Here is a 27,749-nt window from a genome sequence, read left to right as displayed (position 1 = left end):
TGTTTTGGAAAGTTGATCTGAAAACACAATAAACAGTAGAATTCTCATTATAACTTTTTTTAAAGTCTGTTGTGTATTAGGTACTGTCCGAAACACAGTAACTCAAAAAACATTTATTAACTGCTTATTACATGCCAGGCCTGGCAGGAAGTGAACAAAGCTCGGCTGTTTCCCTCAAGTAACTCACAAGTCCAAGAGAATAATGCAGCTGGCTTGGTAAGTGAGGAATCCTTCCTGCTTGAGATACTTTTTCACTGGTGTCTGAGCAGGTACAGCCGCCACAGAGGTGGAAGCTAGCCCCTTCAGAGTGAGAGGAGAAGGTCTACGTTTTGATTTATGGCAGTCCTCTCAGAGCTGAAAGATACATAAGAAATTATCCAAGCCTCGCTCTGCAATATGGCCCATGTATACCATATCCTCTTAATTTCCTTGCATGAAATGTGATGTCAAGTTATAGTTCAAGCTCCTGTTTTCTGAGCTGCAGGAACTGAGAACTTGCAGTGGCCTCCTCTTGATCTTCCTGGTTCTGGACCTTTCTTCCAGAACATTCCACTCTTATTTCAAACTCCTGTATGTCTTTACAAGTGAGCTCGTCCACAGAGAAATTTTCCTGTCTCATTGAGCTGTGTTTTGAACCGTCACTTGGTGGGGCTACCTGCCAGCCAAGCGTTCATTTGCAGCGGGTTAGCCATCTGTGTCTGTGTGGTAGTGTTTGAGCAGTCACTTGGGCAAATAATTGCTTTTGTCTATTTCGATGAATATTTACTGATTTTAAAAAAATGGAAAATGTAAATGTGGAAGTGTTGATATCAATGGCAAGAAGTAGGGACTTACTAAAGATAGATATCGGTTGCCATGATGAAATTTTCCAATATTTATTCTTTATTAGATACTCATTGGACTTAAAGTGAACGGTCAATGATGAAATAAAAGTAGAGAATCAAAGAACATACACAAATGTGGGAGATGTATTGCTTGTGATGGTGTCACAGGATTAGGCTTAAATTTAGATAATTTTTGTGTTTTGTGCTTGGCATGGAGTGGCCCTTTAATAAGTAACTTTTGCACGTCAGACTTGATTACATGTTTTTAGTATTGCAATAGATACAGAGGTACAGAGCTGTTTGTGCTGATGAGCTGCTTTGGAACTTGATTTAACTTTGTATATTCAAACCCATGTTTTTTTGTTTTTTTTTTTTTAATTTGCTTGAGTCTCTGGGATGCCACAAACAAGATGTAATAGGAAATACAAAGTATTGGATTCAGACTAGAATAATGATAGCTAACATTTTAAAAAGTGTTTGTTGTGTGCCTGGTTCTGAATGAACTGCTTTAATAGATTATCTTAATTTTACAAAAACTCTGTGTCAACTATATAGAGGAGTGGTTAAGAATGTGAGCTTTGACTCACATTCATAGGCTGCATGGTTCATATCCATGCTCTGCTTCTTACATAATTAGACAGTTAATTTTGACCTCTCTTTGCCTCACTTGGTTTTCATATGAAAATGAGAATAATAATAGTACTCGTGTCATGGGGTTGTTTTGAATATTGAGTGAGAGAACACATGTAAAGAGCTTCAACAGTGCCTGCCTGGCACATGCTAACATTCTCAATAAATCCTGACTTCTGAAACCACTGTATAACCTCAGGCAAATTACTTCCTTTCTGAGCTCCTATTTTCTCATATGGGAAATGGAGTCAGTAATACCTACCTCAGCGTTATTGTAAAGATCCAATGGGATTAGTTACTTAAAGTGTTTTGTGGGGTGCATGGCACGTTGGGGCTGTTTCATCCAACATGGTGTTCTGCATCCCGTGTCATGCTTGGTGTTCATTCAATGAATCTTTACTGAGCAAGTACTTTTTCTGTGCTGGGGTATAGTGGTCAAAAAGAGAGACCAGTCTCTGCTCTCAAGAATTTGCGTTTCTAGAGGGAGAGAGGCAGCAGAAATAAGTAAATGATGATCATTTGAGATTGCAATCAAAGCTATGAAGGATACGATGGTGGGTCACTGGGTGTAGGGGGTGGGAAACTACTTGGGGCTGGGGGAGGAGGGGGGCTCAAGGTAAGATGTGAAGGGTGAGATGAGTCAGCTGTTTGAACAACAAGGGCATGAACACTCGAGTCTGAGGGCCTAAGAGTTTCAGACCTGCTCACGGAAAGAGCTTAGGAGGTTCACAGAACAAACTGGAGGGCGTTGTGTCTGAAGCTCTCTGACTGAGGGAGAGTTGTGAGACCAAATCATGTATAACCTTTTGGCCATGGTTTGAAGTTTGGATTTTATTACAAAGTGCAGTGGGGAGCTATTGAAGGGTTTTCACCAGGTGAATGAGAAGTCAACTACATTTTGAATGGAAATCTCATGCATTTCCTAGCCTTGAGGCTGGTGTCTTATTTCTCTAGCTGGTGCCTTACATACAAGATCCCACCCTAGTCTTTGATTAGATGCCCTACTTATCCTTAAAACTGAAATTCTTTTCCATTATTCACCTCCCTTGACTGTACCTCATGATATCAAGGAAGGGAGGAAACACATTTTTGGAGTACATACCTACTGTGTCAAGAGCCTCTTGACTTTCAGGCATGCTTTATTTTGTTATTCATAGCACCTTGTGAGGCAGGTGTCCCTATATTTAACCAGCGAGGAAACAGGTTCCAGGAAGTAAGTAATTAACCTAAATTTTAATGGCTAGTGGTGGAGTCAGTATTTGTATCCAGGTCGGTTTTTTCCACTCCCCTAGTGAGAACCATATGCATGGGTTTTTTTTTTTTTTTTTTAAAACAAAAGCTGTATTATGGAAAATTTCAAACATATGTAAACATATACTGTTGTGAACTCCAGTGAACCCATCCATTATCAACACTGAAATGTTCTTCTTTTACTTATCATTTCCTCTTTTCTTCCTGGGGGGAGACTGGTATACTTCAGTTTCTGCCGTATTAATATTTGCTAAGAAGTAAATTATTTTGGAGAACAAGTGCACCAAATTTGAGTCATTTTTTAAGGGAAGGAAATGCCAATTTAAAAACCCTATAAAATATATTCTTTGGTATTTTACTAAATTTTAGTTCACTGGCATTTGAAGTAATATGAATATGGTGATTTTTTAGCTATTCATATTAGACATTGATGTGTAAGAGCTTTAAAATGATTGGGCATCAGTTTTATTATAAATATACAATAAATATTATTTTGTATCAAGATAAAATATTTATTTATTTATTTTTTACTTGGGTTAATATTATTTAATGATTCTTTTTCTTTTTTTTTCTTTTTTTCACTTTTTAAATTCACATTTTATTAAAGAACATCAATCCAGGAATAAAGAAGGTAAAGAAGGATGTTCAGAATTCCATCACAAATAAAATTATTTTAAAATTTCTTTCAACTCCAGGCTTATGTACTAATTTTATACAGCTATCATCATTGCTTTTATATGATTATGTTAACATAAGCATTTTTGCCATTACCATATATTTTGTAATGATATTGAGTGAATCGATAATATTGCATCAAGTCAGTATAGCAGAGTTTCCTAACCGTTATTTCATTCTGGATAGTGGAAGTTTTAGCTGTTTTTATTTAAACCAAATTACTAAATTTAACCTATAGTTGAATAGTGATGCAAGTGGATTTTTCTCTGTCTAGATAAAATATTTATTTAAAAATGTACTGAGAAATTTTAGTATTCTTTTGGTGGAGCAAAAATATTTAAAAATTGTAACACTGGAAATAGCATGATGACTTCTTTGAAGACTTAGATTGGATAGATTGGATACTGTAAAAGTTCTAGAGATAAATCAGTATTAAATTTTAAGAATCACTGTTTTTCATCACAGTCCCTTATATATTTAGAATATAAATATGTGCACATAAAATATACTTTAAAAAGATAATCCAAGAATAATTGGAGAAAATACTCTAACAAATCAGACATTATTCACGTTGGTGGTTTTGTTTCTTTAATGCTTGGGTCTCCTGGACAGTAATCAGTTCTAACTTGGAATTTCCTGCCTCTGATCTTATTTTAGACTCCCATTTCAAAATCTGTGAGTAAGTAACGTGATATGACTGAGAAAGAACTAAAATTTAAAGGCAGGAATTTGATTGCAATATGATGTATTTTAGTAAATTGTAATCGGTGAGATCATCAGAACTCATAGTCACCTAAATTTGCTCAGCACTTGAATTATGGATCTTAAAGTTCCTGGGACATGATGCAGGAAGTTGGGCATGCTGGTCATGCCTCATGTTACTAATGGTCCAGGGAAACACTGGGTTGGGGGTCAGGAAGCCTCCCCTCTCACCTTGACTGCTAGGATGATTATCTTTTTGTCAAGTTGCATAACCCCTCTGACATTGTTTCATCATTTCTCCAATGACAAAGAGTACAGAAGGGAGATGCTCTCAGGTCCACTATGTTATTAAGGAAGTACTAGCTCCTGCAACAAGGAGACCCCAAAATGCAGTGGTTTGAACAAGGTAGTTTTTTTCTTTCTTGTGTAATGGTTGGAGCGCCAGGCTTGCACTTCTGCTCCAAGCTATCATTTAGGATTCCTGCCATCTTGTGTCTTCAGCAGTGTTGTAGAAGCAGTGTCTTCATGCACATGATTGAATTTGAATTGTTGCTAAGACCTGATTTTGGTTGGGAAGAGAGTGGAGGAAACAGGTTGCAGCTTGGAACTGGCACATCCTGTCTGCTCAGACTCCACTGGGGAGAACTTGACCACACACTTGGTCATACCTAGCCATACTTGAGGCTAGGAAAGGTAGTGAAACTGGTCAGGCTACAATTTTATTACTATACAAGTAAGCATAGGTATTGAAGGATGGGTAGCAGTCTCTGCCACAGCTATGCCTTTTCTGCTTTCTCTGACTGACCATGTGCTTCTTTCACACCAGTTGGTTGACCTCTGCCTCAGCTTGATTTTGAAATTAGTGGCTAACATAAAAGTATTTCATACTCTCAGCTTAATTTAATGAAGACTTAGTGAATATAATGATTAAAAATTACTATTTTCTTTGTAAACTGACTATAAATCAATAAAAAAGCAAAAATTTACTATTTTCTGACATATGCGCTTTAGTATTAAAAACTTTCCATTGCAATTTCCCATGGTATTTCCATTTTTATGAATCATATTGGTAGGAGGACTCCAATTGTCTTGTCCTCTTAATTTAAGAGTGCAAGAGCCATTTGGATTTTGAAGATTTTGAAGCAAGAGCTGAGGTTAAGCTTGAGTTTCTAGCAGGTTTCAGGATTTAATAAAGGGTGATGAAATAGAATCAGCTTCTAGATCCTAGAGAGGCTGTGTCGAAATACTTAGGGAGTGAGAACTGGTAGGTGAGAAGCTAAGCATGCAGGAGAACAAGGAATTTGTAAATACTGGACAGCAAAGCAGGGTGGGTGGTTGAAAAGTATAGGCAAGTATTTTGTTTTTTGAGGGGCAGAGTGAAGCAACTAGGAGAGTCTGAAGTATACTTGTGAGCTGCAGTCTTGATACATTTTAAAAATCAGGTCAAATTTATTGATGGTGCCCATCAGCTTTTCTATAAGACATTTAAAAAAAAAACAAAAAATTGTCATAATATGTGTTTAGAACTCTCAGGCTGATGGTTTCATAGCTTAATTTGTGGGATGAAGAAACTAAGTAAATGCATAACTGATAATTGGAATAGTTGATAAAGTGTTAGGAAAAAAGTCCTAGATTTTTGTATCTCTGAAACAGGGTCATGTTAATGGGAGTGAAGTTTGCTTTTAATCAGTCTGATGATGATGACATTGCTTTTGAAGGCTAGCTTCCAGAATGTACTCTCTGTAACCCTGACTTCCATCCACATTGCTGCCCTGAATCCTTCCTGCATAGAAATTTGGTGGTCAAGAGTGCTCTGAGTCAAGTCCTTCTGTGTGACCACTGGATACCACCGCCACCCCCACCCCAAACTCCCTGTGTAGTTCCTCTGCTAGCTTCCCATAGCACTTGTGAATATAATTGATGAACTTTGAACAACATGGGTTTGAACTGCATGGGTCCACTTATACACAGATTTTTTTTTTTAGTAATTACGTTATTACAAAACTACATGATCCGAGGTAGGTTGAGTCAGTGGTTTAGGAGCTGTGGATGTGGAGGGCTGGCTATAACATTACATGCAGATTTTCAGTTGTGCAAGAGTCGGTGTCCCTAACCTCTGCATTGTTCAAGGGTCAATTGTAGATAGATTTTTCTCTTGTTTTTCAGATTATACCCTCATTTGAAGTTTGACAGTAAATACTTTTGTGTGATATATGGTTGCGTATTTTTGTGTCCTAGGGAAACCGTTGAGAAGGTTGAAAACCTAAAGTGCTATATCTATCTGCTGCTCCTTCATTACTTCTGGAGTGCAATTTATTTTCTTGGAAGTGCTCTTATGTGGCTGGAACCCTTTGGCAGATGAGATGATAATTGCTTAAGCTAAATTAATGCTTTGATTCAGTTGAAACTTCAGGTCTCGTTAAAAATTCTCTTTCTGATTTAAACTTAGTAAGACAAAAAAGGCACAATGACAGGTTGGAGATAAATCTTCTAAAATCAAACACTCTTTTTTGTAGTATGTGGTTTATGGAGCATATTGTGGCTCGTTTCCTTTTAGTAAAGAATGCCATGGTAAGACGTAATATATAAATTGTTTTCTTTAATGTATAAAATGCCTAAGGGAAGTTGAGATTAAAAATAAAGTAGGACACATGCTACACTGCCAATGCTAAAGCAAACACATGTACTCTTTTTTGAAATTCCCTAAGAGAATATGATGTTTTGATACCTTGAAAGGCCAAGTGGTTGTGATTAACCTTGAAATATGTCTCCAGCAGATGAAAGACACTTGCAATTTGTTGCCCAAGGATAGCAAATCAAGGATGATATCAAATCACATTGCAGCTTGGGTAGTGGTTTTAAGAATGGCTAATGGCCATTTGTTAGGAAAGGTAAAGTTACTATAGATTTAAAAAACTTATTTATCCTCTAAAGTATTGTACCAAAATAAGGGCTTCCTTTTGTAAGCTTAGGTGTGTGTCATCTATACTTAGACAATTTTGATTAAAACAATACTCTTTTACTCCACTGACTTACCTCCTCATGACAAAGTCATCTTTCTGGATGATTCGGCTTCTTCACTGCCGTAATAAGCTATTGGTCCACCCAGCTGCTCCTCTGGCCCCCAAAGTAGTTTGGATTTCCATCATTCAGAGCCTGGATCAGAGAGTATAACCCCACAGTTGCTTCTATTTAGCCCTGTTACTGTTGACATTTGGGTAAGTATATTCTGTGATAAGTTGATAACTGTCTGCTTCTCTGGATACACTAAAGCTGACTTCCTATTGAGTTAGGTTAGTTCATCAGAAAACTCTGTACTTGGACCCCATTACCTAAGGGTTTTTTTTTTTTTCTATATTACATGTTATGTTATAACCATGGCTTTATCCAGGGTTTGTTTTAAAAAGAAGTAACACAAAATTCCCTTTTGTTTATGTTATTGGGAATATTGCTTATTATATCACTCTGTATCCCATATAAAAAGCCAACATGAGAAATTTCCTTCCGAGTTTAGGGGCATGAAAAAGCTTTTCTTTGATGAAGAGTACTTTTCCACCTTTTAAATAATAAAACATGTATAATTTATATTATTTATGTATTTGCCTGTGCTTGGACTTGTGGGGACAAATTTAAATGTCAGTTGTAGCAATTTTTATCAACAGATTTTATAAATTAAAGAAATAGTTACTATATAAACCAGGAGTTATGAAACTATAGCTCGCCTGCCTCTTGTTTTTGTAAATAAAGTTTTATTGGAGCATAGCCCTGCTCATTTGTTTATGTAGCTTTCCTGCTACAGCAGCAAACTTGAGTAGTTGCTGTTTGACCGTTTACAGGAAAATATTAATAATCGTAATGTAAGTAGTCACATGAGAGTATGGGTCAGACCAAATGTAATTAAGCACTGAAGAACTACAAAGCAATGTGAGTACTATAAGATGTGGCTACTTGGGAAAGGCTTATGTAGAGAAGAGTATGTGCTATGAAGTAATTTCATCTTTGAATAGTAGTAACATACAGTGGAGGACATTTTATTTGGGAGAGAACAGCATAAATAAAATCCTTTAGGAGTGAGCAGATTTTTGAGCACAGGGAGCCATTTTGAAAATGAATTTAGCCAGATTGGAATTAGACAACAGTGAAAATGAAGCTGAGTATGTGAGATTGTTGTTGGAGGACTTAAAAGCTGAGAATCAGAATTTGCGTTTACTCTGACAGGCTATTGAGAACCCATTATGAATTCTTTACATGGAAATGTTGCACTGGAAATAGCATTCTAGGACAGTTAATCTGACAGGAGTGTATGGGATGAATTCAAGCATGGAGAACCGCAAGCCTACGCAGTTACTGAATGGAGCCTGGCACGAGGAGCTAAGATGATGAGTAGAGAAATGGAGAGGAAAGGTAGATTCTGAGCTGCTGGAAGGAGGAAAGCTGACTTTGTGACTGACTGGATTGGTGAAGAATATTGAGAGAGGCGAACTGGGAAAAGATGCACTGAAATGGGAACACTTTTTATGAGAGAAAACACACATTTTGTTTTTAACATCTCCATTTTCTGGTGTTTTAGAGCCTTATGAGAGAGAGTAGGGAAGTGTTTGGAGATGGGACTAGATGAAGGCTCCAGGAGAGTTTCAACAAAAGAAGCACAAGGCAGGAGGCCTGGGAGCACGTTTAGGAAGGAAGATGGCACACAAGAAGTAAAGTGGACAGAGGAATAGCAGGAGTCAGCAGAGCAGTGTTTGCCTGTGTGTATCCCAGGGAAGGCTGGTTGTATAGACTGTTAACAGGAATTTTTAGAAAAAACGGTGCTGTGACCAGATAATTTGGTAAATTCTTGGTTAAGCAAAGTTAATCAGACTTCTTGTTTTAGAACCTCTCAGATTCTTCAGTAATACACACTGTTATCTGTTATCACCAACTAAAATCAGTCTCTTCAATTGCAGATTTACGTATCCAACTTTCTACCTGTAATCTCCTCTTAGATATCTATTAGGCATCTAAACTTAACTGTCCAAAGTGGAATTCCTGGTCTTCCCTCACAAAACTTGTTTCCCTATCTCAGTTGATGACAACTCTGTCTTTTTGTTTTAGTAAAAAGTGCCATGGTAAGTAATATGTAAATTGTTTTGTTTAATGTGTAAAATGCCCAAAAGAATTGAGATTAAGAATAAAGTTGCTCTGGGAGAGAGTATAGCTCAGTGCTAGAGTGCATGCCTAGCATGCATGAGGTCCTGGGTTCAATCCCTAGTACCTCCGTTAAAAAATAAATAAACCAAATTACCTGCCCCCCAGTAAAATAAAAAATAAAAATAAATTTAAAAGAAGAATATAGTTGCTCAGATCAAAAACCTTGGAGTTATCCTTGACCCTTTCTTCTATACTCTCATCCAATCCTTTAGCTACCACACTGGCTCTACCTTTGAAGATACCTAGCATCTGACCACTTCTCACCTCAAGTAATTCTATTAAAATTTTACCAGGTTTTTTTTTTTCTTTTCTATAGTGGTTAACCATTTCACTCAGGATAAATGCATCAGTCCTTCTAGTGGCCTATAAGGCCTTTTATGGTCTGCCTTCTCATTGACTCTGATTTACTATTCTCTTCTTCCTTCACTCTGTTCCTGAATCATCTCTTTGCTCTTTCTGGGATAGGCCTTAAGCACTTTATTAGCTTAGTTTCTGTGCCTGTGACATGCTTTCCCCAGATTATCTATATAACTAATTAACTCCCAGATGTCACTTTCTCTAGAACAGACCAACCCTGACCACCATATTTAATTAGAAAGTGTGTCCTCCCCCATTTCTCATCCCCTCCCCTTTACTCTGGTGGCTTTCCTTTCCTTTATTTTTTTTTTTGCATTTTTTTCTCCCAGTTTTATTGAGATATAATTGACATTTAGCACTGTATGAGCTTAAGGTGTACAGCATAGTGATTTGACTTACATGAATCATGAAATGATGACCACAGTAAGTTTACTGAACATCCCTTATCTCATATTGATACAGAACAAAGAAATAGAAAGTAAATATTTTTTCCTTCTGATGAGAACTCTTAGGATTTACTCTCTTTTATATATAACATCCAGCAATGTTAATTATATTTATCATGTTGTATGTTACATCCTTAGTTATTACTTATCTTATAACTGGAAGTTTGTACATTTTGACTGTCTTCATCCAATTCTCCCTCCCCCAACCCCCTGCCTTTGGTTCTAGTTGCAAAATAAATTAGTCACAGGTATGACAGGTATAATGTGGGGAATATGTCAATAATTATGTAATATTTTTGTATGGTAATGGTAACTAGACTTATTGTGGTGATCATTTTTAGATGTATAGAAATATCAAATCACACTATGTTATGTAACAGGAACTAATAGTGTTTTAGGTCAGTTATACTTCAAAAACAAACTCATTAAAAAAAGAGATCAAAATTTTTTTTTTGCATTGCACTTATCACCTTCTAACATATTTTATATATTATTTGGTTTTCAACTTCTCTCTGCCTCTTCCTACTAGATTGTAAGCTCCATGGTTGTAGGGGCTGTTGTCTATTTTACTCACCAGTGTAGCCTAAGCACCTAAAACAGTGCCTAACACACAGTAGGCACTTAATAAGTGTGTGTTAAGTGAGTGAATTAATCTTCAAAATGGTAATATATGTCCCTACAAAATCCTTTTCTTTTCCTCCTGAGAAGCTCTTTATCTTGGGTTTCCCAGGGACACAGTTTGGGAAATTGTTATGATGTCTTAGAACAAAAGAGAAGAAAATTTCAAGAAAAGTGAGACTAATATAACTGGGAAGTTGAAAAAAATTTTGACTTGCTTACAAGCTAATGTGTAGCTTTAGATAGGGGACATGGTTGCAGTCTTTGAGCATTTCAGTGCTGTGAAATGTCCAATTCAGGGGAGTAAAGCTGGACCTAGTTGTTGAAGAAGAAAGGTAGGACGAATTATTTATTCAGGGAGTTTAGCTTTGGAAGAAAGGGAGGAAAGTAGGTAGAGACACAGGTTCAACACAAAATGCCTCCATTTTTGAGATCAGGAGAGCTTGATTTTGTTACCTGTTATTTTTATAAGGTCACTTAGAGTACTATACTGACATAACCATTTTTAAAAAGTTGTATTGTAATAAGTTGGTGGCCTAAAGTATCATATTTTTCAAAGTGGTGTAATTTGGCCTTCAGTGCTGCATGGGGATTGCATAAATTGGTATCCTGGGGAAATCCTCTTGTTAGTTCTGTGCCTCCACTTTACCACCTTGCCCTCCTCCATGCTTTTTACATGCTGTTTTGTGTTGTTTGGTGGTTGTTTATGTATTTGAGAGCCTGGTAGGAATGAGCGGTGTGATTTAAATATTAAAATTTGGTGCTAACTGCTTGATTATTCCTTTTTTAGAAGACAAGTGATCTGTTTTGATGTGTGAGTTTCTAGGTCATTTCTATCACTCCTGAAAAAAGCTCACCTAGGCTCTACACTTGTCACTACAGTTGGACTCATGCTTAAATGAAAGCTTGTACCAAAGTGAGGTATAGTTTAAACAGTTTTGTGAAAGTTTAATTCTTTCTCCCTTAGAACTAGGTTTTGATCTACAGAAGAATTCATTTCTACTTCAAACATGTGGCTGAACTTTTAAAATCATTTAGGCTTGAACTTTTGGATTTGTTCGTTTGTTTGTTTGTTTGTTTCCTTAGAGTGAATTCATCTTTTTTAGGATTTGCTCTAATGGGAAAAACTAAGACCTGCTGGGCATTTTTAGTTTATTTATCAGTCATGGAAGTTGAGAGCTGAAGTGGTTAACAGTGAAGGGTATGCCCTATGCTTTATTTCCATTGTTGTCTTTGGAATGAATGAATTTCATGTTATTTGACAAATCATTGCTTTGAACTCCTTTTCTGGACTGACCAACTGTTCTTTTGTTTGGTTACAGAATCTGCATACATACATGTAAGAGAAACAAAAATGTCAGATGATATCAGGAAAAGGTTTGAATTTCCAAATTCTCTTATCCAATCACAGGTAATTTATTTTATTTATTTGTTTGTTTGTTTATTTATTTATTTATGCTTCATGGTAATGAAACTTTTTGGTGGATTGTTAATTGATCTTTATATTTTTAATGTTAAATAGTTTATTCATCTATATGTAGTGATATATATTATTTAAAAAGTTTTATATCAGTTAATTTGAAAATTTATATTTGACATAGGAAAGTAATATTGAAATTGACCAATCTCTGCTTTTATTTCTGTCATACTTTTCTTCTTGGAGATAAAAACCTTGATTAACCCCTGAATGTATTCTTTTTGGTCTATAATTAATTATTGTATATAATTAGTTAAGTAAATGGTTATACATCTACAGAGAATGAGAGAGTAACACTTAAAAAGGTATATTCTACCCCAGTACAGCTGTTAAGAATAACAGATTTTTATAATACTGACATTCAGTAAGTAAAATATCCTCTTGAATTTATATGCTAATTCAAGTAGGAGATTGTGATAATTTATTTTAGAAGAATTTTTCAGTTATTAGGGTTAAAACAAAAAATGGTTTTCTAGTTAGCCTTCAGCTAACCAGAGAAGCATTCTGGTTAATCAGGGTGCCATGACAGCTTACTGTGTTTTCTTGTGAGACTAAAGCTAAGGGACCAGCAGACGCCTGCCTGAAGACTTAACGTACAGCGTCTTGGATACTTTCCGCAGTTGACTTCGGAGATGCCTGCTGTGGGAATTGACTTAGCTGGGTAGTGGGGAACCCTTCCATGAGGAGTAGAACACTCCTTATGCAAGATTCCCTTCTACCTGACTGGGTTGGAGTCATATCCTGTGCAGCACAGGTGCTGACCATGAAGAAGAAGATGAAGGCTTGGAGGACACTGCCCACAATTTTCATTTTTCTGTGCCTGGAGTCCCGCCACTTGCATAGATAAAGCAGGAAATGCCTATGTGTGTTACTGTTAAATTAAGTGAAAAGTGAACATATATTGTTTAGTGTAGGATGCCTATTTAAATTATTGTGTTATGGAAAACTTGAGTAGCTATATAGGCTGGCTTATGCTTGTATTTTGTATTTTGAAATCAATTTGGGCTATATTCTCTGATTTGTTAGAGGGAAAATTGAAAGGTTAATTAGAGAAATTGAATTTGGTGGGCAGTAGGGGGGTGTTTATCATTAAGCTTGTTTTCTTTGAGTCCTCTTTCTAAATATAAATATGAACAGTAGCATTTTTGTCCTTGTTGTGTTTCGTATTGGTTTTACTAGGTTCTTGCAATTGTGCCCTGTTCTCTGTGAATACTTATTGTTCTTTTGTAACCACTGCTTAGTGTTAGCACCATATTTCATTGATTCACACACATTTTTTCACATTTTAACATCTGTGAAATTGGGTTGCATCTAGTAATTGATGGCAACAGTCATTATATAATTGGTATTGCCTGCACATTTATGAACTTGGCCATGATTCTCTAAGAGTCTGCAAGAGCTCTTTCACTAATACAAAATTAAAAATTTATAAGAAGCGTTGTATAACACAGATTAATTGGCAGCCTTTTTTTCTTTCTTAGTGGTATCTAACATGATGGTGAATCTTGCAGTTGATGGCCAGTTAACATTCAATGAAATATGGTATATTTTGTAAACAGGTACTGAAACTGTTCACTGGTCCTCAGTTCTTGTTACTTTCCCTTTACCTGGGAGGTAAGGGGCGGTTTATTGATCTAAACTTAAAATTCATGTAAATGAGTGACTTGTATCGTAAAACTGAAACCATTAAGCATTAAGGTCTTAAATCAATTCCAATGTGTAAAATACAGAAAGAATCAAAGGAATAGGTGCTGTTTTTATTTGAGCTTTTCTGGAGACTTTGCAAGACTGACAGGTGTTCTTAAGCATAGCGGACATTGGTCTCAAGTGCAGGATGAACAGCTGTTGTAGTAGCAGAGTCTCCCGCAATCCATACGCAGAATGGCTGTCATTGTTCCTAGCCTGTGGCTCTAAGACAGCAGTGCTGGGTGGTGCTGAAGAACTAGGAGAATGAAGCTGAGGTGTAGGAGGTAATGACATTTATGTATTTATAGAATCAGCACTCCTATAAGAATCTTTTAATTTGGGGTTTTTTGACCAAGGAAGGATATGGGAAAATGTTAGATTTATGAGACTGAAACTTATTAAGGAGCTGAAACCTATGAGAAACCAATAAAGAAATTTAATCATACAGCCTAGAGGAGGGAGAATGATGTTGGTGGGGGGACACCTGTTGGTTCGGATCTGTGTGGGCCATAGTCATAAAGATGGGGATGAGTTTTCTCCATCTTCATTAGGGGCATGATGAAGCATGATGTGTTTCATTTAGATGCAAAGATGATTTTAAAAGCTGTGGAATTTCTCATTTGTCTCGTGGGCTAATGGATTAAGCAATCTCAATTTAAATTCTAATACTAAGTGACAGCAATTTGAACTGAAAATCCAGCAATTTTCTTAACATCTATGAACCATAGTTTGCTTATTGGGATGAAATATAGGATAAAAAAGCTTACCTGGCCTGGAGGGTTATTATGAAGATAAGAAATGATGTATGCGGAGTGCCAAATTCAGTGCTTCTGCATAGTGCACACTGGGTGAATGGCAATGTTGTTACCAGTTGCCTGGCATTCTTACATGAACTGGTATTGCTATTAGTTCACTTCAAATTCACTACTGAGAGAGAACTTCTGAGGGAATGTACTCATTCTTTTGTTTCTTGTTTTAGGCCGTGGGTCATCTTATTGCTGCAGTTCTAAAGGAAAATGTTTTTTCAGAAAAGATCCACCAGTCCACAAACCAGGTCTGTGTTTAACTTTGTGCTTTAGTTCTATTCGGATATGGCTCCTAGTTGGACCACATATGAACTTCTTTTGTTTTCCTCACAGTTCAGTCACTACAGAAATGATTTTTAACTTTGAGGAGCTCATTGCCTTTTTTTTTTTTTTTTTTTGGTTTGCCATGTTTTTCTTTCAAATTTTAAATTTGTTACAACAGACTCCAGGAATGAGATATGGAAGGGGTCAAAGGGAGTCTTCTTATGACTATTAATGAAAAATAACATGGGTGGAATGATGGTAGGCATGCTTTCAGAGAAAGCTGTGATAGGGTTACCGCTGAGGGAATATTTTTGTTTAATAGAGAAATTGAGCACAGTGGCTTTGCTTGGGTGCAGGAGATTTCTCATACTTTAGGTAGCCCCAAATTTGAGTTGTCAGTCGGAAAGGTCATGCCTTGACAGATGGAGCTGGAAAAAAAGTTCTATACCACACATGAGACAGATGAATGCAAGGAGTTGAAGCAGTGCTTAATGAGATGTTTACCACTTGGGTTTTGGTGTATTTTGACATGCTGATTGAAAACTCTGCTTCGATAGGTCCTCTAAGGTAAACTCTATGGAGAATATAGGTGATGGAAACAAGATTTTTTTTTTCATAACAGAAATGTATTTCCTTTCTCTCACATTCCTATTTATTAGCTGCTCCAAGTTTCATTTCATTACAGCTTTGGCTGACATACTGAAGTCAGTGTAGGGCATACTTCACTAATTGGCATTTATCTGGTGTTTGTATGTAGTCATATAAATTAGGTTTTCCAAGAACCCTGATCTTAATCCTGCCTATAATCACATTATGTACTCTGAGAAGATCTAGTGGTTTTACTTAAACTGCCAGGATTTATTGAATGTCAAATCCCTGTAACTAAATGTTTCCTCTACTCCTGATAAATGGATGCTTACTTCCATGAGGACACAGTATTACCTGAGGCAACATTTTTAAAATTCATTTATTTTGTTATTCTGGCTTAGTAATGGGGTAATGACTTTTAGAACCCCTTGGTATTGTCCATGCAGGTGAATAAAATTTCCTTCTGAATAAAATAAATGGACTAGAAACGTTTCTTTCTTGCAGTGACTGTTAACTGGATTGTTCTGTTATAGTGAGATCCTAAGATTGAAAAGGCTCTCAGAGCCAGCCACAGTGGGAAAGTAGGCACAATTGAATGTGGATTTTCATTCCTTTAGTTATTCTGTGGAAGCTGGGGATCTTGATTTTTTTTCTCCAGATTGTATGTTTTCCTAATAAATCATGTCAGGAGGAAGGAAAAAAATAGCTTCATTGTATGTTCTTAAAAAAAAAAAACCAAAATGAAACAAAAACAAAAACAAAATTCCCCAAACCACATATAAAATCTAAATGGACTAAACCTGTAATATATTCAGAAATAGATTTATCATTAGTAGTGAATCTTTTTTTTTAGGAGGGTTCCTGAGGAAGTTAGGAAAGCTAGACCTCTGCTTTTATAGGATTTTTCAAAATAAAGAACTTAAATTTACTTATGTGTCTTTCTGGTGCTTTTCTATCAAAGATGACAGGTTCACAGTGTGAGAGAGAAAAAGTCAGTCTCTTCCTTGGCCGAAACAGTTTCCCTAGGCTTTTGTGGGTAGTCATGGAACCAGCTTGCTCGTAGCCTGTCCTACCTCTGTCTCCTTCCTCTGGGCCCACATCCAGTGACAGTCGATAGGGGCAGGGACATTATGGGGGACAGTGGGGTCTATGTGGGGGATAGAGTTTGGTGGGAAGAGAGCGGGAACATTTTCTGAAGCTATCACTGCCATGCAGGGCTTGGAGCATAGGCATGATTTGGGGTTCAGCTTAGTCCCTCTGATGTGCTGATCCTGTTGGTGTCCGGTTTAAACGACTTGGTTGGAGGGCGGTGCTAGAGCCAATCGCAGTTTTGATCTCCGAATGGTTTTGTTGCTCAAACTCCAGTCACACCTCTGCAGCCAGCCTTATTGTGCAGGAAAGACACAAAGGTGAGAGAGAGCTGTTGTATCAGAACACATCCTTCCCTCTCTTGGAAAACCGACTGTATTCTACAAATGGTGTGACATGGCATCATTTCCATAGAGGAAGGCTAGCCTACTGTGAACGAATTACACTTTGATGAATGGCCAGGGGTGTGTGGGCCCCTGCTGCTCATCAGACATGTGTTTTAATCACTGGTTTGATTTCAGACTCCTGCTCTGAACTTGCTGTGGGAGAAGTGTTGCAGCGATAACGTTGTGGTTCGAACAGCCTGCTGTGAGGGTCTGGTGGCCCTCGTCACTCAGGAGCATGCGGAGTTCAGCTATGTTCTCAATGGGATACTCAACCTGATTCCGTCTACCCGGTACTCTTTCCTTCCTGTTTAATCAGTTAGCAATTTAAATTTTTAGGAAAAAAATTGACGAATCTGCCATTAAGGGTCACCATTTACTCTACTTGTCAGTTGTTTTTCTTTCCCTTAAAATGCCATGCAGTTGATATTTCATGTTTGGTGAGAACCTGCTGATTTAAGGGCTAAAAGTTTGAGGTCATTTACTGTACTTAGTTTTGGAGCTCTGCTTAAATTTGTCATTTGTTTGCTTTTTTTATGAATAGTGAAGTAGTGTATAATTCACAGTTTGCAGTGCAATTTCCTGAATTATTTTAAGAAAGAAGGCTGTCTATAACAATACTAATTCCACAGTGGGAAAATTTATGCACTATTGACAGTACTTGGTTAGCCTTTGGCATTAGTACATGTATTAGAAAATGATAGCATTAATTTCTTTGAAAGCATTTTGTGATTTAGACATATCTTCCCCTGATTATTCTAAGTAAATAATATTTAGTTCTTTGAATTTGGTATGGTCATATTTATTTCACTCACACTGAGAATAATGGAATCACAGGGGTTAAAAAGGGGCATACTTCTTTTTTTTTTTTCCCCAAGGTTCTGGGGATTGAACCCTGGACCTCATACATGTAAGCATGTGCTCTCCCACTGAGCTATTTCCCTCCCCCGCATACTCCATTCAGAGGTGGTCAAGCTAGACTTTGTTCGAACCATGGAAGTGGGCATCTCTTGTACAATATCCCTAAAAAGGAGGTGCCACTTTTTGCTTCAAGAAATGATCTTGATCTATGTGCCCTCAGTTTTGCCTGCTTTAATCATTTGGTCTTTGGCCCATTCTCCCAACTTTTATCCAGGGTCCTGCCTTCTCTCTCAGTGGGGTGACTTGTTCGCTCAGTGTTTTTCACTCACCCTTTATTGTAGCATCACCAGAACTGAGTACTTAACCTTTGTTTCTGCCATCAGTGAAGATGGAGTATAGCTGTTGCTATCAATCTGCGGAAGATGACTTCCTGGGTTTGAGGTCTATCAGGTATCATAACTTTTGGCCTTTTAACCTTTCTTTACAAATCTTATTTTGTTCCCTTAGATCATCTCTTTGTATCTTTTTGGAACCTTGATTTTTCTTTATATTCTGCTGTGTACATTGTTAAGTCCAAGCCCTTTAGTTTGATATACATGCCCTTCCCAAAGTAGTGTTCACCTTCTGTTCAACCTGCGTTTTCCGCCAGGAGCCCACCTCTCTAGCTGTACGCAGCTGTCCCCTGTTCCCCAGCCTCCATATGCTGCACCTCTGTGTGCAATGTCCCCATCTCCTTTCTGTCTGACATCATCTTCTCCGTTCTTCGAGGCTCAGCTCAGACATTGCCTCCCCTGCCTCGACACTTCCCTCTTCTAACTGGGATACTTGCTCTTTCACAATATACTTATATTTTTAACTCGTATTTTTGTATCTAGTTCACTCTTTGACAGTTAGTAGATAACCAACTATTGTTGAATAAATAAGGATTTGATCATCACTAAATGCTTACTCATTTTCTGTCTTTTTCTTTGTGTGCATGTCCTTGTACATATACAAACATGTTTTTAGAAGGATTCTGTTGGTTAAAAAGTTGGTTTTGAGGAGGCTTTTAGAATGTTGTTTTGATGTGTCTTTTTGTAACTTATTAGTTGACCTTAAGCCACCTAGATTTTGCCTCACCTCTTTTTTCAAATGCAGGGAATAGTATTTGTTCCTCCTGAAATAGTTTTCAAATGCTTTAAAATTCACAAACATAAAAGCCCCTTGCATTGCATGGTTGTACCATTTATATCCAAAAGTAAGAGCATCAGCATCTAAAGGGGCTGGGGGACAGTCTCTAAAGGAGAATTAGAGCAATTTAGATTACACTTTTAATTCTAGAATGTCCTGTTAGAAAATTATACTGGTGTGGGCTCTCCTTCACACATTTGTGTAAGTCCATCAACACTCTTGTCAACTGAGAAGCATAAGCTTTGCTGATAGTGAATCACCATGTCATCTGTATATATTAAAATTTGTCAGTAACATGACTTTTTTTTTAAATTAAAAAACTTTTTTTTGAATAAGCAACACATTCACATGGTAAAAAAGATTCAGAAGGGCATATAAGGCCAAGTGTCCAATTTTTCTCCTCAGAGTTAAAACTTTTACCAGGTTTTATATTTATTATCCTTTTAAAGATGTTGTTTTTACATGTAACTGAACATTTATGTGTACATGTTTTTTCTTTTAAAAAAGTTAGTAGCCTACTGTATGTAGTATTCTTTATTTTGCATTTTTCCATGAAAAAATGTATCTTGGATATCATTCCTTACCATACATAAAGTGTTCTCTATTTTTTCCAGTTGTATAATATTCCATTGTATGAATGTGTCATAATTTACCGACTCTGTCTTGTTTTCACTTATTTGCAATTATAGGCAGTACTTCGATGTACTGTATCTTACACATATAGGTGACCATTAGTTTCTAAGAGTCTTTGGATATATGGCCAAGATATGGAAGAAAGCCATGAGTTTTTATAGTAAGCAAATATAGGAATTTTAACAATCGAAGAATCCTGAAAAAAAAATTTTATTTTTAAGTTTTTTAGAATGTTCACTTTGTCTACATTGTTAGCCACAGAAAATGTAAACAGAGTAGACTCTGAAGCTAACCAATTAACTTTTAAATCAATTTAATCATGACATGTGTTATGTAAGTGCTAAGTTTTCTTTATTGTTGCCAGTAGAGGTAATAATTATTTGTGAAGAATTTTCTTTATTTGCTTTATTTCAAGTAGCAGAGCTTTGTGGTTTTAGTGATTACAAAGACTAGACTTTGCATTGTTTATGTCTTAAAAAAAAGCAAAATGAGCATCAAATTTAAGAAATTAAATTTAATTAAAAACAGGGGACCCAAACAGCCTCCTCTTCCAAACGCTCCTCAGGGAATCTGAGAAAACCATCTTTATCTTTGGGATCTAAAAGCAGAAATGACTTTGTCATTTCCCTGTGGTTCTTGGCTGAGACATTTTGAATCTCCAGTTTCCAGTATTTAAATTTCTACTTGTCTCTGGCTTTCTCTTCTTAAAATAGAGATTTATCGGAATCTAGAGGCACCTTGGGAACAGAGCCACACAGTGATTGCTCAGCTTTGATGTAGAAAAATGAGTCTAAAACTTTGTTTTTCATTTTGCCTACCTAGTATCCTAGCATTTTTTCAGGAACAGAGGGTGGGAGGGAGGGAGGGGGTGAGAGAGAGAGAGAGAAATGGAAAGAGAGAAGCAGCCTTCTGTAGAATAGATATTTAGCAAATAGAGCTTCTGGAGCTATCCCAGCATTGCAGTCAATGTTGAAAGCTGCAAGGAAAGATGGAAGGAAAACTCAGTGAGGATCTCTCTCCTTGCCTTCTAACCTGCTCCTTGGCTTTTTGTGGTCTAGTCTGTATAATTCCCTTGGAACATGTATGAAAAGCCCTCTCCCCCTCAAATGCAACCCACAATCTGAGACATTGGTCTAGGGCCTGCTACATTGTATAGTCTAACTTTGAAAACAAGACATTTGCAAAGCTCTGGTTGTCTAAACTTCAGGGAGTGGCTGGGAAATTGTCTGGCTCTATTTGAGAGACTGTTCTCTTCAAAGGAGTAGTTTGATGTCCAAGAGTGTTCTCGGTTCAAAGCTGAGGCAACATGAAACAATTGTAAACTAGTTTTTATAGCTTCTGTAAACAAAGGAATGGATTTAAGAGGTCTAAAATGTTCTTTTAATCAGTAAGGAAATTTGAAAAAAAAATTATTCCCTAGGGAGGGTGAAAGAAAGAAGGGGACCCACAAAGGAAACACAGTAAGGAGATTATTATCAGCGGTTAAATGTGAATTTTAAAATTAAATAAAACCGAAATTAAAGTGAATGATATATGCACCTTTTGTGTTCTTTAGGAAACTGCTAAAGTTTAGATTGCTTTTCGTTTTGTTAGTTTTTGTTTTTGTGTTTACATTGAGTTTATCCTAAGATTATGATTCCCAAAGCAAGGAGTTTCCCCATTTTTCTTTCCTTAGGTCCCCCGCCCATCAATTGCGCTAGCTTCTAGAAAGCTCATGTAGCCATTGTTATCGTTGCTTAGTAACGGATTGTGAATAAAAAGCGTACTCTCCTGTGGAACCAGGTATTTAGTTTTTGATATTGAGATGTCATGACAGCCTGTAATTTTAGTTCAGCTGCTTCCCCGACCCCCAACCCCTTTCTTTTTAAAAAATATGTTTGGTAGGACAGTTACACTTTAGATAAACTAGCACTTGATTTGGTTCCTTTGTGCTTTCCAACAGGGAAGGGACCTGCAATTTATGTATTGGGGGGAAAATAAAGTGTATTAAGGTGTGAGAGGTTAAAGTCTCTTTTCTGAGATTCCTAAAGTTTACTTTTTAATAAATCTCGATTAAGATATTAAAAATGCCCAGAGTGGGTCTTGGCTAAAGCTGTTGGATTCAGTGAGTCTTTGATCATGGATTGATGAAAGTCCAGTTTGGTTAAAAATGATTTTGAGAACTATTTGGAGTTAAGATTTAAGGTAATTAGAAAATTCTTGTCTCTCAGGGTCTTCTACTTTATTGATGACCTTGTTCCTTGGGAAACTTAATTATTTTGTTATCATGTAGGAAATGGTTAGTAATCCAGGAGACACTGTATTCATATCTTGTATTGTTGAAGCTTTTCTGTAATTTTTAGCTTCTTTTTCTTAATTTTATTTGGCAGAAGAAGAACCAAAGAAGGATGCCTTTATGAGATTTCCCCCAAGGTTTAAGGAAGACAGTCTTAGCATGCTTTCTTCTGCAGCTGGGATGTCAGTTATTTTTTTGTGAATTTGAGATGGTTTTAGGGTTTATATCTACATTGGTATCGTTGCTCATTTAACTCTTACTTGACGATGACAGAATTCCTAGACCATGTCTATTTCTTCATCTTGTCTTTTTTTGTCTTTTAAGTATTCCCTTTAGCCTTTTAGCTTGTTTTCAGATGGCCTCCTTTCCTTTTTTCGAATCCTTTTTCCTTCTCTAAAATCACAGAATCTCTCTCATCTTGCAGCTCATAACCAGAAAAGTAATTCCAGCCCCTTTCTCATCTAGGACATTCTGCCCTATTTCTTTTTAAGTTAGCTGATCTGGTTGAAGGCTTTGTTTGTCACAAAATCTTACATTGTGTAAGAGTCATGTGTTTATGCTGAGATGTTTTTAGGTGATTTAAGAAACGTAACTACTGAAATACATGTTACTTTTATAATGGAAAAATGCTTCAGAAGAAATCAGGCTGTTTTCTGATACTTAGAAGATAAATATACAGAACTTTCCTAAGCAAAGGTTAATAGTATTATACCTCTTAGATTTTTTTTTAAGAAGCTTTTTTTTTGGTCATGTGTTCAAGCATAGATTGCCCAGAACCATTTTGTTTTTTCCCTCCCTGTCTTCCTGGCTCTGTCTCTCTCTTTCCTCATATAATTTTATAACAAACTTAGAAAAGGATTTGATTATTAATCTAATGTTTAACATTCTCTTATTTGCTGGTGACTTACTGTACTTAAGGCTGACCAATTACCCCTTCTAGTGAAAAAGAGACTTGGCTACATTTGTACCATTTGTTCCCGTGGTACCCAAGGATACCGTCTTTTGGGCTGTTGGTGTAGTCTTCTTTAACTCAAACTTTTGTTGTTCTCATCTCTGGTCAAAAAATTAATATGGGTACTTCCTTGTACCTCATATAGAATTATTCCAAAAGGAAAGAACCGAACATTATTTGTAGTCTTTGCAAAAGGAGACTGAGCATATACATGAGCAGTGTTTAATGCTGTGATCAAATAAACCCCAGAAGGAGGAAACCTGAGGTTTGGGGTTCGTATGCACAATAGTAATTGTGCTATATTTACCTTGTGAAAAGCCATTTTTGTGGGTGGTTTTAATTAGCATCGTTTGTACAGCTTGACTGACTAAAAGTTTTTTCTTTTTTTCCCCCCTGGAATATTCAACATCATTATTGACCCACGCTTCCTCTTATGATATCTGGGTTTGGCTCTTGCGCCAGTGAAAATTGAGGTTCCTCTCTTGCATGGTCTTCTGCCGCTGCATGTGTAGCTCAGGCCTGATGCTTCCTTTACTCCCTCAAGGGTTCTTGAGTCAGCTTAGCTTGCTTTGGCAGCCACCCAAGGAAGGACTTGTTCCTGCTGATCTTTACTAAAGGGTTTTTGGCAGCAGGTTCTCAAGTGTGTCAGGACTCTTGTGGGCTACAAGTTACCCAAACCCACTTGAACTCCTTAGAGCGTAAAAGGGTGATTTTAACTTTTATGATAAAGGGGTGGCCCACAGGACTCAAGAGCAGGAATGTACCTGGGCCTCAGAAACAAATTGGATCCAGGCTGTGTGTTTCTTTTTTCTTGCTACAGACTGACTTTCTCTGCTTCCTAGTCTACAGGGTACCACCTGCTTCTGGGTTAACATCTCTTATCTATAAGGAATAGCCAGGCTGAGGCTGGAATTTCTTGACCACAGTTACAGATTTCCAAGGATCAGCAAGTGTGAGGTGTTCACTCTTGGAGCAGTCAGCTCTGCCAGGGCCTGTGTGTTAGTTTCCTAGGGCTGCTGTAGCAAATGACTACAAACTTAAAACAACAGAAATGTATTACTTCACAATGCTGGAGGCTAGAAGTCCAATACCAACATGTGGGTGGGATTGGTTCCTTCTGGAGACTGGGAAAATCTGTTGCATGGGTCTTTGCTAACTTCTGGTAGCTGCTGGCAACCCTTCACGTTCTTTGGTGGTGACTGCATAGCTGTAGTCTCTGCCTCTGTCTTCTTGTGACCTTCTTTTCTTTGTGTCTCTGTGTCTCAAGTCTCCCTCTCCTTTCTCTTATAAGGGTACCAGTCAGTGGGTTGAGGGCCCACCCAGGATGATCTCATCTGCAGATCCTTAGTTACATCTGTAAAAACTTTATTTCCAAATAAAGTCACATGTACAGGGACCAGGGATTAGAACAAGATACATCTATCTTTTCAGGGGACACAGTTTAAAACTCTCTACAGCTGTGTCTTCATTGTATGAATATTTGTATGTTAGGATCCCTTTTGTAGCAACCATATGAATGGAGAAGGAGTGGTAATTCTCAAAACAGAGAGGAGGCTGGGACACTGTTACCAAGAATTGAATTTGAGAGAAAGCCATGAGTTTGAAAATATGTATCTCTTAGCCTCCTTAAACATAATTGTACTTAAGTATAAGTGGCTGATACTCTGTGTTGCTATGACTGGGATAGAGGGAGGAAAGAATGAGTGGACGGAGAGTCATTGTCAAAGATGACATACTTATTTTATTGTGATGGCAAGATGCTTTCCATCGTCATCGTCATCACATCATCATCATCATCATCATCTGGAATATTTTTTTGGAAAGTGTATACTATCTCTCCAAACAGCAATAAAAGTAGAAACAACCACTGCCTTGGTTTCCAAGGGAAGGGAGGTAAAGGAAGGAAACCAGCTTGGAGTGTGACACAAAAAAAAACCAAGAAAAGTTTGGAAAAACTAGATATTGCAAAGGGGAACTCTTTGCTTTTTAAAGCTTTTGATAGAAAATTTCAAAAGTAAGTAAAAGAATGTTATGAACCCTCATGTTCCTATCACTGTGCCCAATAACCATTAGCCCTTGGCCAGTCCTGCTCCCTCTGTGATCTCCTCTTCTTCCATCCTACCTGTATTCTTTTGAAGCAAATCCCAGACATTGTATAATTACTTCTGTAGATATTAAATATATCTCTTTTTAAAAAAAAGTAACAGTAATGTGATTATTATACCTGGATATATGTGCATGTGTGATTTTTAAATGTCCAGTCAGAATTAAGATTTCTAATTGCCTCATAAACTTAACGTTTTTTTTTTGAATGGCCATCCAAATAAGAATTAGTTATATCTTTAACATCTCTTTAATCTGTATAATGTCCCCTTCATATCTATCCATCTTTCTCTGTCTCTCTATTTCTTACAATTTATTGAAGAAACTTGGTTGTTTGCAGTGATCTCCTAGGGTGGATTTTGCCGACTGCTTCCCCGTGGTGTGTGTTAACTTATTTCTCTTTATTTCTAGTAAATTGAAAGTTTGCTCTACAAATTTGATGGGATATAACTTCAACTTTTGTTGTTTTTGGTGTTCGAGGAGGGACGACTTCTTAGGTGGTAATGTGTTCTTCCATCAGGAGGGACATAAATATCTCATTGTTTTCTTCTGTGGTGATGTTAGCTGTTGATGCTCAATGCCTAGTCCATTCATTCACTTGGAGTTTCAAATAGTGACATTCTAATTCTGTCATTTTTCCTTCACTTACTGCTTGAAATACTGCTGTAAAGAGAACCTTTCCCACAGCTACTGTTTGGTTACCCACTAGTACAGTTTGTACAGGAAAGGCAGGATATATACCTGATTTTTTTCTCTTTATTTACTAAGCTTAAAAATTAGCAGTTTTTTTAAAGCATCCTTTCGTGTTGACCAATTAGATTTTATTTTGTAAAGAATTGTAATGAGCTCATGGATTTTAACATAACCGATATATTTCCATCCTCTTACATCTTCTTAAAAAATTGTATTTGTAGACTTTATTATCCTTTCACTATTTTGAGCTTATTTTGGACCCACTCCTTTAGAAGCAGTTTGAGAGAGAGAAAGAAAGAAATTTTAGTAGTTTCAAAACTCCTGTTGCTACATAGTGATTTTCATATGTAACAAATGGACTAAGGGAAGGGAGTGAAAAAAATAACATCTTCCAAAGGGACTTCTTGCAGCTGCTCTGAGCTTAAGTCACAGAAACCATCTAATATTCTGAGGAGTCTCTTAGGAGTTATTTTGTAGTGTTGTGAACTTAGCTGCATGGTGAGCAATCTTTAACATAGAAGTTAAATCTGTTTCCCATGCTGATTATTTATCTTTTACTTTACTTATTCTATTAGGAGTCTTAAGTTGGTTTTAATGTGGTAACTGCATGGCTTAAGATGTATTTAAAAAAAATAACTCCCACCCAAAAAAACCCACCTCCCTTACCCCAACAGGGTTATTTCATTGCTTCATAATATAAAGGGTAGTATATTAATTTTATCTTTCCAATATTTACAATTCCCTCTCTTGCTAAATGTACAATCCCTGAAAGGACTATAACCACAACTAGTAATACCATTTGTATGAGCTTATTCAGTACTGTATTAAATAACAAACTTTATAATAATAAAGATATAAGATACTATAATTTCAGTGTGCATATGTGAAATCATGTAATTATAGAACTAGAAATTACCTTCAGAGGTCACCTCTGTATCCAAGCAAGAGAATTGCTTAGCTGTCTTCCATTCATCCATCTATTTGTCTGCTAATTAAACATATTTATTGAATATCTCCTACATACCTTTACGAGGTGCTGTGCTATCGTGGTGAGGAGAGCAGTCATAGTCATTGTATTCATGGTGCTTTTTGTTTGGAGGCAGAAACTGCCATAATCACATAGTTGCACAATTATATATTAAAAAGTACACTGTGTTGGGAATGCCTTTAACCTGGGAGTTTGGCCCCGTCATGGAGGTCAAGGAGGACTTAACTGATGAAGTAACACTTAACGTGAGATTTAGAAACAAATAAAACTTATCTAGGTAAATAGGACAGGGTAGAATTTTCCAGAGGAAACAGCGCATGCCACGTTCCTCTGGTGACAGGGAAGACGAGCAGTTAGGAAGGCATGAAAATTCCAAGAGCAAGGGGAGAGTGGTTTGAGATGAACATGGGAAGGTAGGTAGGGGCCAGACAATGCAGGCCATGATGACTAGTTTCGAGGATTTGGGTCTTTATCCTGAGTGCAGGGGGAATCCCCTGAAGTGTTTTTATCAAGTGAATATAACGATTTCAAAAAGACCACTCTGGCTGCAATATGAACACAGCGTTAAAAGTGCCAGGTTGTGGACAGGCAGACAGAGTGGCGCAGGGAAGTGGATTAGCTGGCTGTTGGTGGAGTTTAGGTGAGGGGTGATAGTTGGTTGCTAGAGATAAAGGGAAGTAGATAGATTTGTGAGATACTTAGAAGCTTTTGAGGTGAATTGAATATGAGGATGACTGGAAGGGATATATCAAAGGTGGCTCTTTGATTTCTGTCTTCCCTAACAGGTGGATAGGGCACATTAGAGGACCAGGTGTGTGGGAGGAGCGTGAGTGTGGTTTGGGACATGTGAATTTGAGGCACAATTCAGACACTAAAGTGGGAATATCTAGTAGGCAGTTGAATCATATGCCTTTTTTTTTTTTTTTTGGTTAACGACATCCCTGGAACACATTATACTGTGAACAAGTTAGTCATAATGTCTAATCAGATCTCTTCTGCTTTGATTAAAGTCTTCACTTCTATTTGTTAAATAACTTACTGGGTACCTGTGTACCTCAAACACAGACAGCCTGCTTGTCAGGGGCTAA

General features: G+C 37.1%; 1 protein-coding gene across 2 annotated transcripts in view; it reads left to right on the top strand.

Annotated features, from left to right (window-relative positions):
* Positions 1-27,749, top strand: part of FOCAD (focadhesin) — a 235,946-nt gene that overhangs the window by 12,900 nt on the left and 195,297 nt on the right. For both annotated transcript variants that reach the window (XM_006208259.4, XM_072959321.1), the window contains exons 2-4: positions 12,016-12,104; positions 14,836-14,910; positions 17,125-17,279. In XM_006208259.4, the coding sequence (XP_006208321.2) occupies positions 12,048-12,104; positions 14,836-14,910; positions 17,125-17,279 (287 nt within the window). In that variant the 5' untranslated portion in view covers positions 12,016-12,047. The remainder of the gene's footprint in view (positions 1-12,015; positions 12,105-14,835; positions 14,911-17,124; positions 17,280-27,749) is intronic.

This window comes from Vicugna pacos, chromosome 4, assembly GCF_048564905.1.
Source record: "Vicugna pacos chromosome 4, VicPac4, whole genome shotgun sequence".
Taxonomy (NCBI): domain Eukaryota; kingdom Metazoa; phylum Chordata; class Mammalia; order Artiodactyla; family Camelidae; genus Vicugna; species Vicugna pacos.
The sequence above is the reverse complement of the archived record's forward strand: the minus strand, read 5'-3'. Positions and strand labels throughout refer to the sequence as shown.